A 19827-nucleotide genomic window follows, 5' to 3' on the forward strand; every position below is an offset into this window, starting at 1 on the left:
TAAAAGGAATCCTTGAGCACAGTTCGGAGCACTCATCTTAAACAAAGTTCAACATTCACTTGTGTTGCACCTTACATTGATATCAGAGCTTTGGCAGTGTTTTGTATCACTCAAGGAAAAATCACAGAAAATTGTTTGCTTGTTGCAGTCGCACGTAACCCAAGTCCACTTGGGCGTGTCAATTCCTAATCGTGTTTTTAAAGAGTGACAGGTAACCCAAGAAAGAAGGGCTTATCCGGCCTCCCCTCATTCCTCTTTTCACTCAATGAGAGCGGACCGTGCACTTAGCGGCCGGCCAATCGACGTGAGGTGGGAAAAAGCAACCTTGGTGTGAGCGCAAGGCCGCCAAGGGGTGCGCCCGTAGGGAAGAGTCGAGCTTGGGTAAGAGAAAATCCTTCTCTAACACAGATTGCAAGCTAAAGAACCCAAGAACCTCAAGAAGCCAAGTTCGTCGTGAACTTAAGTACCCAAGATCTCAATGTATGGTCATCACCCAAAGCGCAATGGATACTTTGCGTGAAGGTGATGAGCATGGAGGTGGCGAAGAAGAATTCTCCCCACCAAGGGGTTTTTCCGACCCTCCCCCTTCCCCATCTACACCACAGGTTGCACCAAATCCTATGGAGGCTCTAGTCAAGTCGATGCTACAGCAAGAGGCACAATGCGCCACCTTGGATCATGAGCGTGATCAAGTGCACTTAGCGGCCGAAGATAGAAAGGCAGTCTTGGATCGCGAGCGCGAAGAAAGAAAGGCAGCCTTGCATCGCGAGCGCAAAGAAAGAAAGGCAGCCTTGGATCGCGAGCGCAAAGAAAGAAGGGTAGCCTTGGAGCATGAGCATGAGCAAACGCGCTTGGCGGCCGAAGACAGAAGGGTAGCCTTGGAGCGTGAGCGTGAGCAAGCACGCCTAGCGGCCGAAGAAAGACGAGCGGCCTTGGAATTAGAACATGAGGCGCAGAGAGACCAACGCATGCAAGAGTTGGTCCTTCAGGTACTCACCTGGAAGTCCGAGCCACTCAAGGACGTAGACGAATCATCAGGTAGCACAAGTCGAGAAGCGGATTCCAACAACCCCGTCACAGAGAAGTTGACGTTTAGTAAGTATGACGGTAAGATGGATGCTAGTGTTATTCATTCTTGGTTGCATCAATTTAAAGCTTATTTTGTGATAACTAAGAAGACAGGAAATAGCAAAGTTTTGACGGCAGCCATGTATCTTACCGATGATGCCATTAATTGGTATCAAGCATGGCAAGAGGCACAGTTGACCCTGCACCTAGAGGAAGCCGAAAAAGGCGTGCCCCTTTCCTTCGATTGGGCCGACTTCCAAGACAAACTCAAGGCGCGGTTTATGCCCTCTCAGTACCACCGCGATTGAAAGACGACTGGCGCAGTCTCAAGCAAAATGGTATGCCAGTTATGTCTTTCCCTAATCGTGTTTTGCAGCTCGGCACCCAATTATGCAAATCGGATGATGAGCGCAAAGAGACATTCCTTTATGGCCTGGACGAGTATACCAAGTATGATGTCGAAGTGCTCGATCCAATAGATCTCAACAAGACGGTAGCGATTGCTCTCGCACAGGAGATGAAGCACAACAAAGAAAAGCCTAAGGAGAACAAATCTTCTCACAGTACCTCTCAGACTCCTCAAACCCCATAGAACGGTAAGAACGGCAACTCTTCTAGCCAATCTTCCTCTAATCCTTCGGAAAAGAACTCTCAAAGTGAATCTAAGGGTAAAGCTAGCACACTTGCTAAACCTAAGCTAACCCTAGATGAAAAAGCTGCAAAAGAAATTATAGGAGGATACATAAAGTCTAAAGAACAAGCCATTTATTCTAAGGAAGGAAGATGTTATCAATGTCACACTAAGGGTCACATAAGACGAGATTGTCATAAGAACGAACCTAAAGAATCCACAAAGGAACCCACAGAATTCACATCTTCTATTAATGCAATCAAAAAGTACACTAATGTGTCCCAAGTTTCTCATGATCATGCCGATGCATCTCTCATGCATTGTTATGGTTATGTGAATGGTCAACACATGGTGGTCTTGTTTGATTTAGGCAGTATACATGATGTGATTGGTGCCTCTCTTGTAGAAAGAGCCCGCTTGGAGGTTCGCAAGACATCTCCTTTTGAGGTGTCGGGCTTCGCTCCCGGTATGGACTCTCATTACACGAGTGTCTTGATGTGTTATTCACTGTCAGCAAGCGTCCTTCCGCAGAAAATTTGTAGTGTCTCCTCTTTCAGGATGCGATATGATTTTGGGCATTAGATGGTTTCGTGAGCACAACCCTCTCATTGATTGGACGGACAATACTCACACTCTAAATGCCAAAAGTGACTCTCCCGTCATCATTCGTAGTGAGGAGGTTGTTCATTCTTTACCTCTCATTTCTAAAATCTAATGTGCATACGAAGCTTGAAAAGAAAAAGGAGAAGGAGACTCTCTCAGTCTTTTCTTCTCCAAAGCACGACACACATGTTTTGCATGATAGAGATGTGATTGTTCACAAGGATGATGGTTTAGATAATGATTTTTCTAGTGAAGCTAACCTCATTGCAGATACAATCAATCACGAAGAACCAATCTTGGCTCTTGAGTCGAGGTCCAAAGAACCAACTTGGGAAGTATTGTGTGTTCGCATGATTAGTCAGCACGCATTGTTCGAGTGTTTCATTCGTGACATTTTCTTGTATTTTCATCACCGTCTTTACGTGTTCCCTTTTCACAGGCATGCATATTGTACGATGCACATGATTCACTCACGCATGAGCACGGATCTCTCTCGAAAAGAAAAAAAGTTTGCATTCAAGAAATTCACATCCCATGTCTCTTCCTTGGCATGACACAGTCTCAGATAAAGCACAAAAAAGATTGTCCGTCAAGCATCGGCATTTCCATTGTGATTTGCCACAGTTGATAGGTTTAGGTCGAAAAGTCAAGATTCGATTCCATTTTTTGCGTGCATTTGGTGAACGGCTTAGCACTCCGTCACTTTGTTCATCTACATTGCATGCACACTCTTTTAGGGCGACTAGTATTTTTCCAGTCACTCTACATGGAATGGGTATGTTCATGATTTTGTGTTGAAAGTGGTTTCAAGAATTTTCCTCCTCGAAGATTCTTGAAGAAGGTGGACCTACGTCCTTAGCCGAAGTTGGAGCATTGAAGAAGCCACAGATCCCTTTGTGTCGCTTTTGACGCGGCCCAAAGAAGCAAGCATTGCAGACCTCCATGAAGTTCAAGTATCGCACGATCCACGCATCAGAGTGGGTCGACGAAGAGTTCTTCCCAGGATTCCAAACGTTGTTGGCGCTCTCCCTCGACCCCATACAGCTCAGTACCAATACCTCACTTTGAAAAAAAGGGAATGTCATGTGCACATCTAACCCTATGTGCATGTGGACAAGCTACTTCAGGTCTAGGGTTCAGGTCGGCTTAGGAAGTGTTCTGGCACCTTTGTGAGCCTGTGCGCAGGCCGTGCATGTCCAAGCACTTAGAGTAGTTGCATATCCTCTGGTTGCACACAGCATGATCATCAGCATGGCAATCAGTACCCATCATGAGCATTTTACAATGCACAGAATCCATTTTCTCTATTTTATCCATTTTTCACTTATTATTAATAAGTGACTTTGTTGGAAAACTGGGTAGGGCAAATTTGATAGGTTAATATATAACCTAGCGCTAGCAGTTTCTGGCAGAAGAGGCAGCAGAAGTTCCAGCAACTTGCAGTGCACCTTCTCAACAAGACCGGCAGGAGGCCTAGCATTTTCCAACCAACAAGAAGTAGATAGCGTTTTGGTTGCAGATCAGCCTAGCGTTTTCTACAACAGATTCAGCATAGAGTTTTCAGCAAATACCAGATCAGCCTACCGTTTTCTACAACAAAATCAGCCTAGTGTTTTTCAGCAGATCAGACTTTGCGTTTTTGCAAATTCCAGATCAGGCCTAGCGTTTTTGCACCTTGCAAATAGCATCAGCGTTTTGCAGTTTTCCGACGTCAGATCGACCCCTTATCATTAACGTTTTCAGTTTTCAGCACTTAACCTCGCAGAATCAGCCCTTAGCCTCGCAGATCTCACCTACCCGTAGCAGATCCTTGCCGTACCGTCAGATCAGCCAGCATTTTCAGTTTCAGCCCGCTCTCCGCAGATTTCAGCATCTGCGCTTTCAGCGCATCGCCGTCGCGTCGTCGCCATCGCCGTCCTCGCCAACATAGTGTCAAAATTCAGCAATTACCAGATTTGCAGATTTCAGCCCTAGCGTTTTTAGATTTCAACCCGTCCTCGTCGTCGTCGTCATCATTGTCGTCGACATCGCCAGCAAGTCCATTGCATCTAGACCATTGTACCAGATTTGAGAGTTGGACGAAGAGTCTCTAAGAGAGTTGGACCCTTGGGGAGTTGTATCTTTGCCAAGCAACAATAAAGAAATACGGAAAGGGGTGCCAACCTTTGGGGCCAGTGAATCTGGGGACAGAACTCTCTCTCTCTCTCTCTCTCTCTCTCTCTCTCTCTCTCTCTCTCTCTCTCTCTCTCTCAAAAGAACAGTTGCTATATACCGAGTACAGAGAGACTTCTAGAGATGCTCAAGAGAGCCTGTCTTCTAGAAGAAGTACAAATTGTGGATGATCAGTGGTGGCAGGGCTGTATGTACGTCAAGGTGGAAACTGGGAAGAATGATGAATAAACCACCTTGGAGGGGCATAATGCCATGTGATCATGCCTCTATCCATACTAAAAAAAACTGCATTACGTGCCCATAGTCGCAGAATCTGATGTCGTCTCCTCTCTGCTGTCCTAGAGAGACGTGCCGAAGAATCCCATTGGCTGCGCAAGGTATGCAAAAGCTCAGACCAAACTGCAACCAAAGTAGTGGTCACATGGGAGGACGACCACCCAGAACCTGAGCACAGCGAGCCTTCCATATAATCCACATACTATGCTGCATATCGTAGCAAATAGAATATCACGAGGTTGTATGTCAAAATCATATACTAAAGCAGGCACCATGTCCAGTGTGCCCCGTCTTTTCCCAAGGCCAAGGTTGTTAGCAAAAATACTGGATCCGTGGAAGATCCCTCATATGTCGCATGTGAGCCCGGATGTCGCAAAAGCCAGGTGACGGCCCCCCACGTCACAAAACCCTCTTGAATCCCAAGTCTCAAAAAAGGCAGCAAACAGCACGCCATACATAATGTGCATGTGGGCAGATCTTGAAACAATGGTGGAGCGTCTCCTCCACCTGTGTCGAACAACATTGACAAGCAAGATCATGTATTGCCCGAGCAACCCACATCCCAATCGAGAGACCTACATACGCTAGCATCCAGAGGAAATACAAAATACGACGGCTGACATAAAGACTCCAAATACATGACCAACATTGATACATGAATCCATGAGAGAGCTTCTACTCCAACTAATGTTGTAGCTGGCGTGGCTGATGACGGACATGCTGGTGGCGAAAAATGATATCTCTACCAATGCGTCCGCTGTACTCAAAAAATGACACCATCTCCTCTGCAATATGTCCCAGCCACATCCACTCTCCTGCATGCCAGACAAGTTGTGCAAGTGGTAAACCTTCCCAAACCCACAACCTCCATAACGCTGCCTCCTCTGAAGAAAACACAGGGTCTACACATAAGCGCTTGCCAAATGCACCTACCACTCAAACTGGCTCATAATGAAAATCAGGCTGCTCATCCAAAGGAAAAGAGCCCTAAAATGTCAACCGCATGTGCCCTCTACTATGTCCTTGATTTGCAAAGAAGACAAGTGCCTCTCTCTCTCTCTCTCTCTCTCTCTCTCTCTCTCTCTCTCTCTCTCTCTCTCTCTCTCTCTCTCTCTCTCTCCCCAGAAGATCCAAGAAAGTGTGGTCGAGGGGCCTAAGCAGAAGGGGTTGAGGGTTTCTTTTTTCAAAAACCTAACTGCCTAAAAACCTAAAAACATCAAAAGCTTGATGTTCGTTTGATTTCCAGAAATCGCGGACAGGGCTGACATGACAACTGTACAAATTTCCACCTTTTGCGCTAGCTGCAGTTTTTGGTAGTTTTCGCATGCTTTTGGTGGCAAATGCTTTTGGGTGTTTGTGCTTTTAGAACTGGAGTTTTTGGGCATCCCTCGTAAGTTTTTAAGGACCCTTGGAGCCACTCTTCCGTAGAGCATCTGGACGCAGAGTCTTGGAGAGAGTTGGACCCTCGGGAGTTGTACCTTTGCGAAGAGCAATAATAAAGAAATACCGAAAGGCGGGCCAGTCTTTGGGGTCACTCGTGACATGACACAAACTATACTCATCGAGCATAGACAGCACACAACGGGCTCACCTCCTAGCCAAAGAGCAATATGAACTCACCCTGTGTCTAGGAGCCTGCAACCAACGGGCTAGCCTCTACCACAAGGGCTGGTGTCCCACACCGCCAAGCCCACACCGATACAGGTGTACAGGTAGCGCTCCCAAGGTCTGTAATAGAGTCCAAGTGAGGTGAACACACCAGACAGATGTCTCACAAGTGAGACCTAAGCCCTGTTTATAGGACTAGGAAGTGGCGATGTTCACACTTGGCCGGCCATAGCTGGAGCACCCATCCTGATGTTCCTAAGGCTCAGGGCTGCATAGGCATAAAAGCAGCAAATCAGCCCAAACTTGCAACACTGAATTCGAAAGAAATAGAGATAAAACTTTGTGAGAGAAAGATACCAAGCTATCAACCAAAAAAAAACAAAAAAGAAAAGGGAGAGCAATAGAGGTGCCAGAGGCTGGCCAGAGACTGATGTGTTGATTAAGCTTGCCAAGCTCTCCTAAACTCGGAAATCTCGTACAGAAGCTTTCTAGGACCTAGCTTTTTGCTAGCTCCTCTATTGCCATCAGTTCATTGTGCTTAACATACTACATTAAATTACATGTATGCATAGGACAATGCAGTATTGGCTGCTTCAGATTGCATTCAAAATCGTTGTCACATCTTTATATGTGAAAAGATCAAAATAACCCCCCATCAAAATAATACCTCCTTCGTGGTCCAATTTTCAAAGACGTGTTTGTGCCCAAAAGTTCAAACAGCAATTGTGTTTCTTCCTAGAATTTTTGAGAAAGCTAGTCAATGACGATTTATTTCCTATCAAAATGAGCATGTGTTCCCAGTAATACATAACATATACACGAACAAATGCTTATGTAGATTGGTGTGTATCTGCTGGCTTGCGATAAATATACACGTCATCAATACAAAAACACATCCAAAAAGAACATGGACTCTTGTATTAAGACATGCACGGACTGAGAGGTACATAAACACATACAAAAACACAATAATCTGTTTTTTTCTTGATGTGCTCTGTGTGTGTGTGTGTGTGTGTGTGTGTGTGTGTGTGTGAGCGCGCACGTGCGCACGTGCATGCGTGTGTGACCGACCTAACAAAGGAGGGATGGCAACAAGCGGGAAAATAGAAGACCAGTCAAAATAACAAGGACAGGCAGACTCTTACCAGAGAACACCAAGAAGGAACGTGCAGGACGAGATGAGGGCGCGGGCAAAGCTGCTCCACGGGGGCGGGAAAAAGGAAAGTCCACAGTGTGTCACCCAAAAAGCTCTCCACACCCGGGAAAAAATCCCTCACAATAGCCGCAGACATTTCGCTCTGTGCGAGTGAGTGTGAGACTGAGACTGTGAGTGTGCAAAAGCACCTGCGCGGGAGAGCTCTACGTTCGTTTAGTAAGCTTGGAATAATTATGGGGAGAGAGAGAGAGAGAGAGAGAGAGAGAGGACTCTGCGCTTTGTGACGTGTCATGGCCTACCTAAGCGTGCGGAATTGTGCACGGTATTACAACCGACGTCATTAGCCTAATTGATTGAACTACTGATTTCATATGACATACCTAAATTTGCATTATCCAAACTAGTGTATTGACCCGTCTTCAGCACGGAAGAGTAGAAAGTCTAGGGAATGGTCCCTTGCTGACCATTCCCAGTAATCCAGGCGATTGCATGGAGACCAGCAGAGGCCGGGAGGGAGCCTAGATTCCTAGTGAATGGTCAGTAAGGGACCATTCCCGGCCTTCTAGTGTCGAGGGGAGGGGGGCCAACTACCTGTTGTGTCATCTTTGTGACTTTTGATTGCATGTCGTAGCCTCATGAAGTGTCGTCTGCCACACTCTAGCTGTTGAGATGTTGCAAGCTCAAGAAGTGTCATCTGTGAGATTCCAACTACTGAAGTGTCGAAAGATGGTAGATGCTTGAGATGCATCGATTGTCGGCGGATTCCTACAAAATCGTACGACTACTTCTTGACATCGTATATTGCATGCAGGAATATTTGTAACAACTGCTGAGTTGGCAGCCATCTGAAGGCGCAGAGGATAAATTCCGTTGTATAATGCAATGTCGATGGAGGGCACAGATTTGCTCCCCCTCGACCTTGAAGAAGAAGAAAACAATGTTTTACTTGGTAGCTAATGTGGTTTTCAGATACTTGAGCGAGGAGCTGGCCACTTGGCATGAGGCCACTACCCTCAAGCCTAATTGCATGACCACGGACCTGAGCTTGCTTTTAAATAATGATCACCTATTCTTTTGATATTATCGTCAACAACCAGCTACGTAGCGGCACAGAGAAAGAAAGACGATGTCGATGCTTGCCCTCGTTCTGAAGGTCTTCACAAAGTTAGAAGCCAACATCATCATCAACCTCACACAAAAAAGGGATCAAAAGTTTCAGCATGCAAAAGGACAGCATCAATGGGATGAAAGCTTCAGAGTACAGCTTTTTCCTCGTTCATTCTGAAGGGCTGCACAATGTTGGAAGCCAACATCGGTTGTTCTAACTAAGTGTTAGTAGAATTCGTCATCGACCTCATCCAAAAGAGTGAAAAACATAAAAAGTTAGCCGAAAGCCTTAAAGAGAGTGGCATTGAGCTTTTTGTGATCACCAACGTGTGTTGTGGAGTTTGGACAACGTGAAAAGTTGCTCATGTACACAGTTCTTGGTTTAGAAGGTCTGCATTTTAAAGAAGCTCGTATATGTGTTGTCGCTTCTTGCAAATTGGACTAGCACCGGCCTTCAAATCATTTGCATTTAGTGATCTGCAACTTTTGACATGGATTTTGACCTTGCAGTCCCCCACTGGTGCCTACTATTGTGGACAAAGCACAAGTTTATGCGGTCTTGGACACCAAATTTCCGCTATCCTTAATTGGTAGGCAAGAGGCCAAGTAGCCATATTTGAAGGCTATCTAGTCTACTACAAAGCGCTCCAATAATGGTCGGAACTAGTAAGCCAAGAAAGGCTTCTTGCATGACATATTTCTTCAACAAGAAGCTGCTTACACAAAAGATCTTCACAAATTGAATCAGAGAAACCTCTAAAACATGTAAAGGAAATTTTCACCTAAGCAGAGTTTGGCTTTCTATGTGTAACATCTCTGGATTGATTGGTCAAGAATGGCATCCAAAGGAGAAGCAAAATATGCTCTACCTCTTTGGATGAGGATTCTAATCCCTCTAGTATGAATCAGCCTTGAATAGGTCACTCATCGCTTTCTAGAGGAGGATGTAAATAGCTCTTTTAGCAAGCCACTTAAAAGAATGAAATCAAAGAACAGGGTGAGCAGGCATAACGGGACTAGGAAAGCGCTATCGCTTGTACACTACTAGTGCATACATGAATGAAATGGCACCAACAACTATGCGTACATTCAAAGAGTGAGCTTCGACAATACAACTTTGCAGATGAAGGCTACATGGGTATTAATGATTTTTGGCCTTCAATTTGACTAATATCGGCCATTGAACATGACAGTCGACATGATGACAAAAGACGTAGAACAGAATATGATGCAGATTGTAGTAGACACGATTGACATGATGATGGAGATCCCGTAGACATGATCGCCATGAGAGAAGCTATGAAAGACGAAGAGACCATGAGAAAGAGAGTATCGATATTGAAGTGTCTCGATGGTGATTGAGGGACTCACAGAGATCATGATGATCATAGGGGTAGATACAATGGATATATTAGTAGGGATGACGCACAAACTCCATACAAAGTGTGCTAAATTTAAATGCAAAAAAATTGACTTATGAACTTTATGTTTGGGATATAGTAGCTTGGAATATTTGACTACCAGATATGTCCATCAACAAGGTAAGGTCTAGGGAATATAGGAATATTTATAGTGAATATAGAGCAAAGGTTTGACTCCATATGCAATCATGCATTGGTATATGTTGTTCCCAACAAATATTGAGTGCCAATTTTTTTGGAGTATAGCTAGGAAGCATTGCATTGTTTTCATAAATGTTCGGGGAGGGTTTGCCTTTGGATGTTTTCATGCACTAATTGTAGGACATGTTCAACAAAATCATGGAGTATGGAGCAATGGGTTGTTCTTGCTCCAAGCACAACAACCTATGTGTATCAAACATGTGGCATTATGTAAGATGCTGATATAGGCAAGAAAATTCATGTTAAGAAACCATTCACAATTGTGAGTGTAGCCAAATATATATATATATATATATATATATATATATATATATATTAGCAAAGGTATTTTGAAAAACAAAAAGATGCTTTGCTCTGCAAAACTTTGGTAGGCATGCATGCCAATGTTGTCTACTTTGAAAGCACAAGTTTTAATTTATGGTCTTTATATTCAATATAGTTTGAAAGTACATTCGCTCAATTCCAACCAATCCAGGAAGCATTTGGATGTTTTTAGCAAGTGCGGAGGGAGGGGGATTCAAGGAGGGAAGCACAACCTCTATAGAAGGGACAGAGAGGATGCGGGGTTTAATATTAATAGTTGATGATATTCAAAGCATGCAATCTCGCTGATGTCAAGGAAGACATGCTTGAAATCATTAACAATTAAAGCACTCTTAGTATCTAAATTGCCCTCCTATCCAAAACACATTAAAACCGAAATTTCTTGCACTCCTATCCATAAAGCATGAAAACCAAGATTTCCTATGATTGTGAAAATGATCAAATCGTTGAAGCCCCTTTTTGAGCTTTTGTGTTCTATTTCTGTGATTCAGTACCTTTTCTTTGTGTGTTTCTTGAACGCATGTTTGACTAAGATTCCTCTCTCCACAAAATGACTTGCATCTATTTCTCCATATTCCAATCATGCATATAGCACACACACACACACACACACATACATGTATATATTTATATTTTGTCTTTCTCTCTCTCTCATAAGTTATAACTAGTCTTGCTTGGTGGACGTTGCTATAGCGATTTGTCGATGTTGTTTAGTATTCAGGTGTTGTAGTGAGTCAGAGACAATATGTTTACATATATAAATTTGTAGTGTAGAGAGATGGAAAAATTACTTGGAGCACTGACATTGTATTTGCGTCTAGGCAGCTAGTCCGAGAACATTGTTTTGACAAGTTCATATGACTAGTTACTTGGTGAGCCAAAGGCTCTTTTTGAACACAGAAGCCACCACGTGGCATTACATTTATTTTAAATTAAAATTAAAAAAACGATGCGCTGCCTCTGCGGTATCAGTAGATTTGCCAGCTTTATTCCGCACCTGCATAGCCTGCTTTATTCGTTCAGCTATGTGCCTGCTGAGGGGCGTGCTCTCTTCTTGGCGAGCAATCCTTACTAAGCGGATGAGATGATCCCGATTGGCATGTAAAGCCACATGCCGAGCTCGCCACATGAGCATGTCATGCAACACAAACAATCACTTGCAGAGGGTCGCCTATTAATATATGGTGACGATGATGGTGATGCTGTTGATCTTCAGCAAGCAATCACCGCTGGTTTGGAAAGATGGTTGAGGGCTTGTGCACTGCCTTCACGACTTTGTGTATTTCTTTACGTTTATATAGCGAGTGCAACTAGCTATCTGCTTGCATGGAGTGGAGGGCCGCAGCAAGGCTTGCATGAATTACATGAAGAGTGGTCGCCTAGTGCAATTAAGAAAAAGGCCGCCATGGAGTGAAGATGGAAGAGGGCTATTGCTTCAGCTAAGAGCCACTACAGAGGAAGGTAAGCCAATTGGAAGGGAAAAGGCGTGAGAAGGAGGGTATCTTCAGCAGGCAATCACCGCTGGTTTGGGAAGATGGTTGAGGGCTTGTGCACTGCCTTCACGACTTTGTGTATTTCTTTACGTTTATATAGCAAGTGTAGCTAGCTATCTGCTTGCATGGAGTGGAGGGCCGCAGCAAGGCTTGCATGAATTACATGAAGAGTGGCCGCCTAGTGCAGTTAAGAAAAAGGCCTCCATGGAGTGAAGATGGAAGAGGGCTATTGCTTGAGCTAAGAGCCACTACAGAGGAAGGTCGCCAACTGGAAGGAAAAAGGCGTGAGAAGGAGGGTGAGAGTGTCGTGAGTAGAGGGGGGCACAACCTCAGGGTGCCACAGGCTAATAGAGTGGAGGCAAGTGCTATTGAGCATGCGGTCTCAACCTCCCATAGATGTTGCTTGTTACTTGGTGAGTCCAGGGAACTTTTTTATATTAACTCCACTGTATTGAGCCACGTGGATGCTCTAGATCTCAATCCTGACCTCGCTCGACGAACAGGCCTTGCTCAAAAAAAAAAAGCAAGACTCGCCTACAAGAATACAACCAAAACGCGGATCACTTCACAACTTACAACACTCGATGTTTCGATTGCACAAGCACGACTCCAGCTTGGCAACACTGCAAGGTTCGTTATTTGCATCCAACTCCCCATGACTATGCGTTTGCTTGGTGCAACACATAAACGCTACGGGGCAGGGCACGGCTTTCGTTTCTTATAATTTTTGGAGACACCACAGTGCCAACTCTCCACCATACTTTTGTATGGCACTTCTACATTACGTGCACTATATACTTTGCAGTTTTGATATGTGAGGTTTGATTGCATGATATAATGTTTAACTATTCAAATTTCTTTCTTGTAGCTTGAATCAAATATCGGCTTGTGGACTGGACAATTGAGAAGCACCAATACAACATTTCAGGTCAGTGAAGCACTTCATTTTTTGTTGCAGTTTATTGACGCAACTCTTTGCATACGATTACTAGCCAATGCATGTGGTGTATTGTAATAGTGAATGCACAAGTAGTGAATGCATGTGATGTATTGCAGTTACTAGCCAATGCATGTGGTGTACTGCAATAGTGAATGAATAAATAGTGAATGCATGCTGATTTCTAATATCAATCTTTATTATTTGATGTACATAACTTTGTATCTTTCCATTTACATAATAAAAATTTTAAAATCTACCTGCTTCTCTTAAAAACTCAGCTAACTCTCTCAAAAATGATCCCTATAATCTCTATTTATGGAAGCATTAACTTTGTTTCCTCCCATAAATAAACATAATAGCATTTCTAAAATATATATCCCTTCCAAACAATGCTCTCATTGCCAGATTACTCATGCTCTTGTTTCCTTCAATGCTAGATGCTAAATGTACATTTTCATATGTCCTTCTATATTCTATAGACGTTACATAGCGAGGGCCACCAAGCAAGACTAGTTAAACTTGTTGTCATGCAATGAGTAAATAACATGAAAATAAGGACCTTGTAAAGACCAACAAGCAGTTTGGAAACTGTATACAATTATTTATAAATAGATGATCATGTATATGAGAGGACATAACAATTTAGAAACATGAACTATTTATGAGAGGACCCAGCACGTGAAAGCAGGCGAGTGGATAGGAGATGAATGTAAATGACATGAAAATAAGGACCTTGTAATGACCAACGAGCAATTTGGAAACTCTATGCAATTCAAAAACAGACGATCATGTATGTGAGAGGACATAACAATTTAGAAACATGAACTATTTATGAGAGGACCCAGCACGTGAAAGCAGGCAACTAGATAGGAGTATGAATGTATATATTAGAGTGAAGGTGTTGTGGATTTAAAGTAGAAAATATATTATTATACATACAATGATTGACAGTGAGCATGTACTAGTGAGGAAAACATGTTGTTAAATTAAAGTAAAAGAAGCATCAATGAAATCTAAAAGTTGAAGTGCACTACTCACCTGATAATTGTGTATGGGTGTCGCCTGAATGTCCAAGGTAGAGGACCTTGTTCATGTTAAGCTACATGAAGACAATGTGAATAGTTAACATGTTGTTATCCAATGAGGCATAGAGTGAAAATGCAGAACATATAGTGCATGCCATACAAAAGTATGGTGGAGAGTCGGCAATATGGTCTCCCCAAAAATTATAAGGAACGGATCCGTGCCTTGCCCCGTAGTTTTTATATGTTGTCCAAGCAATGCATAGGCATGGAATTTCAGATGCACATCATAGTCTCTTTTTCAATAACCCCTAGCTAACGATCTCAAAGCAAATATGTATACATGTATCACCATCTTGCATATTGCCACATGCCTTCAAGATGCAAGCATAGGTAATTGCGGAGGTAATTGCCGCTTGGGAAAGACCCTCTTTATTTTGGATGGAAAATATCCTAGAGCTTCCTCACCCTTACCTTGTTGAGAATACCCTCCGGTGGCAACATAATAAGAGTGTCCCATCCATCCAACATCATAGCTCATCCAACACTTTGTCTTTTCATAACTATACCAATGCATGATGACTGTACCAACTTATTCCAGTGATTGGTTCATCTCAAAAATGACTTTGTTTAAAATTAGAAAAGTATGATGTTAGAGCCATATTTTATACCTTCATTCTTTTTTATATAGTTTAAGAGCATCATTGTTGTTATATCAGTATCTATCACAATTCCACTTGCCTTCAATAAGCAAGCATATGTGATAGAATCCTTCCTTTGCGTCCAAAGAAAACAATCCAAAGCTTCTTCACCCTTCTCTCATTTTACATATCCTCTAGTGAGTGTTTTCCAACATATTCCAATTCAAACAGCAAGCTCATCAAAGTATTTTATGCTCACCAATGTCTTTTATAGTGCCATATGCCTTCAAGATGCAAGCATGTGTGATTTTCTCTTGAGAAAAGCCTCAAATCAAAGCCTACAGCTTCCTCACCCTTGTCTTGTTGAATGTCCAATCACAATATTCTAACAGTCTACACCTCAAAGAAGGAGCTTATCAAACCTTATTGTGCACTCCATGACCTCTCCCTCACAAATCTTCAATTTCAAAACCTTGCCAATTTTGAATGCTCCCCACATGGGTTTTTCTTAAATCAAAACTAATCCAATAGATCTTTGAGGGCTATTGGGGTAGTTTTTACAACATTTAGATTTCTCATAGAGAACTTGAATTCAAGGCTTGTCCAATAGATGTTTGGATAATTCCTACGACTTTAAGTCTCTCTCTCTCTCTCTCTCTCTCTCTCTCTCTCTCTCTCTCTCTCTCTCTCTCTCTCTCTCTCTCACTCTCACACACACACACACACACATTCAAGCATGGTCGTTTAACCTTGGATGCCGCCCACACACACACAATCACACAGAGTAGTTGGCGATGGAGGTGGTTATAGCTATGACTAGATGGCAACTAACCTTGTTAACCTTGATAATTGTGTGTGTGTGTGTGTGTGTGTGTGTGTGTGTGTGTGTGTGTGTGTGTGTAGCTGTTAAACTAAATAAATAACACACCAATGAACAAGCTGTTCAAAAAGACGATTGGCTAAAGGTGTCAAGGCAAAGATAAGTACTACAGAAACAATTCAGTCTTTGATTCATAACTGTAATATAATAAGAATGAAGTATCATTCCAAAGGAATTTGTACAAAGGTATCAAAAAACTATCCCAATTGTATCATTAAATGTCTCCAAAGTCGGACTACAGCAAGCTAAACCTCTTTAAGCCAAGATAGAATTCTCACCTGCATCCATATAGTAAAGACAACAGATATGTTAGACTTGGCTACGTATGGCAGGCTTCAAGGAATCTATCAGTTGTTATCCATGTCAAATTTAAAAAAATTTAGACTAGCTACTGTCCTGCATATTTAAAGTCTCCATCATGTTTTTGCTAGAGTTACACATACATTTAGCTTCTCATTATATCATATCTATTAATTTCTTTAAAAATGTCAAGTAATCCATATTATTGTAAGTAAAAATTTTGCAAGCAAAGCTTAGTTAAGTAATTTCATCCTTAAAATGTATTCCGATGTCAAGCCCTTCAAGGCCAGAAACACCTAGGATTATCTTTTGACCAAGCAAGCCCTATCCTGAGACTCGGTAAAAACCAGAAGAGTGTAATGCAAATCACTAATCTCGCCAATCATAATAGGTAGGTTTATCCAACAACATAAACTTCAGTATCAAAAACGAAATAATCATCAGTAGCAGTTGGGTTAAATCTCCAAGTTTTCCCAACACAGTTTTATCAAACCCGGACCAGAGCAAAGCCTGGCATCAAGAAGGTTCCATTAAGTCAAGAGTAAAAAAACCAGAATTTACTTTTAGGTTTAGCTTCATCACTAGATGTAAGTGAAGAACCAGATCTATGCCAGATAACCAAGCATCAGGTAAAGTTTAGAAGTTTTGTAATTCACAACATAATTCTCCCAATACCATAACAAACTAAGGTAGCAAAGCACAAAAGAACCTGATCATTATCCATTTGTAAAGATCAGTTTGACCAAACCAAATTTGTATAATGGAAAACCAGATCCGGCTAATATCCAATCATACCCAAGATTAAGCCGAAGATATAAAGTCTGTGTAAAACCAGTTAGACCAGGCCATATCTCCATTTTTTTGCAATTTTGAATGTAATAACTAAAAGTATCAGAATATGGCAACATTCCAGTAACCAGAAAATCCATGCATAATCAGCACCACCACCGGCATTCAGCCCTTATACTCACCATCTGATTTTAAAAAAACCAAAATAGTATTCGATGTCATATTCAAGCACAGTAGCATAGGATTAAGTGAGTATGCATTCAGTACCAGGCAAGAAGCCAAACAACATCCTATGCTGACGTGAAAATAACTATATCAGAATATGGCAGCATAACCAGTATACCATATTCTAGTAACCTAACAAATTGATGTCATTTTTTTAATGTCAAGCAACCAAAAAAACTAGAGTGAGTGTATGTAATCAGTAACAGGCAAAAAGAAAACTCCTAATGATGTGTATTTATTAGTGCCGAGGTTTTATCAAGCCTTTTGCTTTCAGCTAAGGAAAATCCCAAAAGATACAAATTTGCTACAGGATGTAAAAAATCCATGGCAGCATAACCAGCACCACCATCAGGCATTCAGCCTAATACTCACCATTGGTATCAAAAAAACCAGAATAGTAACCATATGTATGATAGTTTTGATGTCAATTTCTAGCACAATAGCAGAGGATTAGTATGCATGCAGTCAGTATTAGGCAAAAAAATCCTTACTGATGTGTAAAAAATTATACCCAATTTCTCCTTTCATAAAAAATCCAAAAAGAAGAGTACTTCTAATAGTCTAAATGTAAAATGCTATTTATAATCAGATAATAGAGCATGGGTTCTATTATAAGCATTTGAGAAAAAAACCTATGAGCAGGCACAATCCCAAGTCATTATACAAGTTGCTCAGGGAGACCAAGCCTAAGTGAAGGGAAGAACCCCTCACCTTTATGTAGTGGAAGAGTCAGGGAGGAATTCCAAAAAATGCACTCGGTTGTGGAGATGTTGCAACAGCCTGGCGTTGATCACAGATAATGAGTGCAAGAGGTAGTACAACTAAGATAGAATCTGTGTGTGAGAGGCAAAGAATCCGTGCCAATCCACCCTTCATAACGCGAGGCTGTGACTCAGTATGAGTGCCGCGACAGGGACTGAGAAAACCTAGTATATACAATCAAGTATGAAGCTGCCTGATAAGAGGCCAAAGGATGGGCACCTAGTAAGAGAAAAGTTAGGGGGTTTGTACCCACAAGCTAGCCCAAATTCCACTATAGTGGTTAATATTAACCTAGGTAGACCAAGTGAGTTTTAGTTAATACCCGCCATGCTAATTGTCTCTGTGGTATTTAATCAGCCATGCAAAAGGCATACTAGGCTAGCAATAAGTAACCTTACCGAGTTATTTTTCCGTGGAAATCTGTAGGCTATGGTCAGATGTTGTGACAAAGTGTGTGTGTCTGTGTGTGTGAGAGAGAGGCTTATGCTTTTGTATCGGAGTATTACATGAGAGTTCCAATATGACAAGTCAAATGAAAGGTTTCCTAGATGCAAGCCATTGAGAGTAATAGCCAAGCAAGCAGAACTATTTGTGCATGTGTTTGTGACATAAAGAGAGATGATGCATGTGTGTAGTATGAAAAATCCCTTCATAATTGAACCATACTTAGACAATTGTATTAAATAATATATTAAATAACGATATTTTAAAACAAAATGTCATAAAACTCAATAATCATTTCATATACAACAATACAACATTTTGTATCTAATGGATAATACAGTTATTTAGATCAAAAATTTGATCTCTGATTATTACAAATTGATATCTTAATGTTGTATCTCTGTGTGTCCACCCTTTGGGGATGAGCTTCCACTACATCTACATGGAGAAGGATATAACTGTTACCTACATCCATACAAAAACATTTAGTTAGAACTGGCTATGTTTGTGCGTTTTGCAGGTGTCGACACTGGGTCCAGTTGTCATCCATGTCACACCTGTAGACCTAGTTTATAGCTTACCCTTAGGATTGACTATTAAGTTAAGATTTCAAGTAAGTCTTCACGAACCCATCAGTATCACGGTTTTTCAGTTTATGTAATGTCAATCACCGTGCTAGAATACGAATGCAATGTCTATACCCTTTCCACCAATTATCTCAACAAAAGCTAAGTGTTTATCTGTTGTTGGTTTTTTGTAAGAAAATCTATCTAATTTTGGTCATCGGTGAGTATGATAAGTTAATATGATAAATGGGGTTTGACCAAAAAAAGACCCTTTTAGTATGATAAATGAGGTTTGACCCGTTTAGTACGATAAAAAAGGGGTTTGACCAAATTTTGACAGAGTTTTGTTTGTATTTTGGGGAATTTTTCAAAAGAAACAATATACACCATCTCCTCAAGAGACCCTACACATAGTAGGTTTGAGGCTACGAGATAACCCACCAGCAAATATCCCGTGTATCAACATGCATCATACTTCATGAAGACTCATCCCATTATCATTCATTAAAGTCGAGAAAAAGGTATAATTGTAAGGTTATCCGCCTAAATTAGCCTTTAGTTTATGTCAGTATCTTCATCCCAGCTAGGTCATTCAACCAATAGAAAGTGTGTTATATTTTAAAGGTCTCAATTATCCTTGATCTTGTTAGTCTATGTCATGCCATTTTATGGCCATATGTTATTTAAAACATCCTCAATAAACAATGCTTTTCAACAGTCTATTAGTATAGTTTGTACCATCGTGAATATGCACTAATACCATCCCACAACCAGCAGTACAATCTCCGAACTCACAATATGGCATTGAACAATCACAAAATGTCCTTGAAAGAGATGAAAAATTCTAACACATAGGTTCTGGTTTATTTTATTTTGCTAAATCAAGCTTGATGTTTCAAAAATAGATTGAAAAAAACCAAAAAAAGTATTGATATAATCATGTCCGAATTCTAAGTAGGTGCCAGGGCACCTACCTATGGTCTGGATCATGTTCCATGAAGTTGAATTTGTATTCTATAAAAAATTTGACTCCCTGATCCGAATTTCCATCGAGGCCTATTGCGGCAAAGGGCACTATCAATGAACAAACCCGCATAAACCAATTGCTCTGAAGTGGTTGCCATCTAGGAGTTTGTGTGTGTGTGTGTGTGTGTGTGTGTGTGTGTGTGAGAGAGAGAGAGAGAGAGAGAGAGAGAGA

General features: G+C 41.6%; 1 protein-coding gene across 2 annotated transcripts in view; it reads right to left on the reverse strand.

The window, feature by feature from the left end:
• Positions 1-7821, reverse strand: part of LOC147417537 (uncharacterized) — a 52500-nt gene extending 44679 nt beyond the window's left edge. The window contains exon 1 of one of the 2 annotated variants that reach the window (XM_086506889.1): positions 7504-7821. In XM_086506889.1, coding sequence (XP_086363015.1) covers positions 7504-7806 — 303 coding nt within the window. In that variant the 5' untranslated portion in view covers positions 7807-7821. The remainder of the gene's footprint in view (positions 1-7503) is intronic. The other variant, XM_086506890.1, reaches the window with a different exon arrangement.
• Positions 7822-19827: the final 12006 nt, after the last annotated feature.

The sequence above is a fragment of the Adiantum capillus-veneris genome, chromosome 30 (assembly GCF_014529385.1).
Source record: "Adiantum capillus-veneris isolate H3 chromosome 30, ASM1452938v2, whole genome shotgun sequence".
Lineage (NCBI taxonomy): Eukaryota > Viridiplantae > Streptophyta > Polypodiopsida > Polypodiales > Pteridaceae > Adiantum > Adiantum capillus-veneris.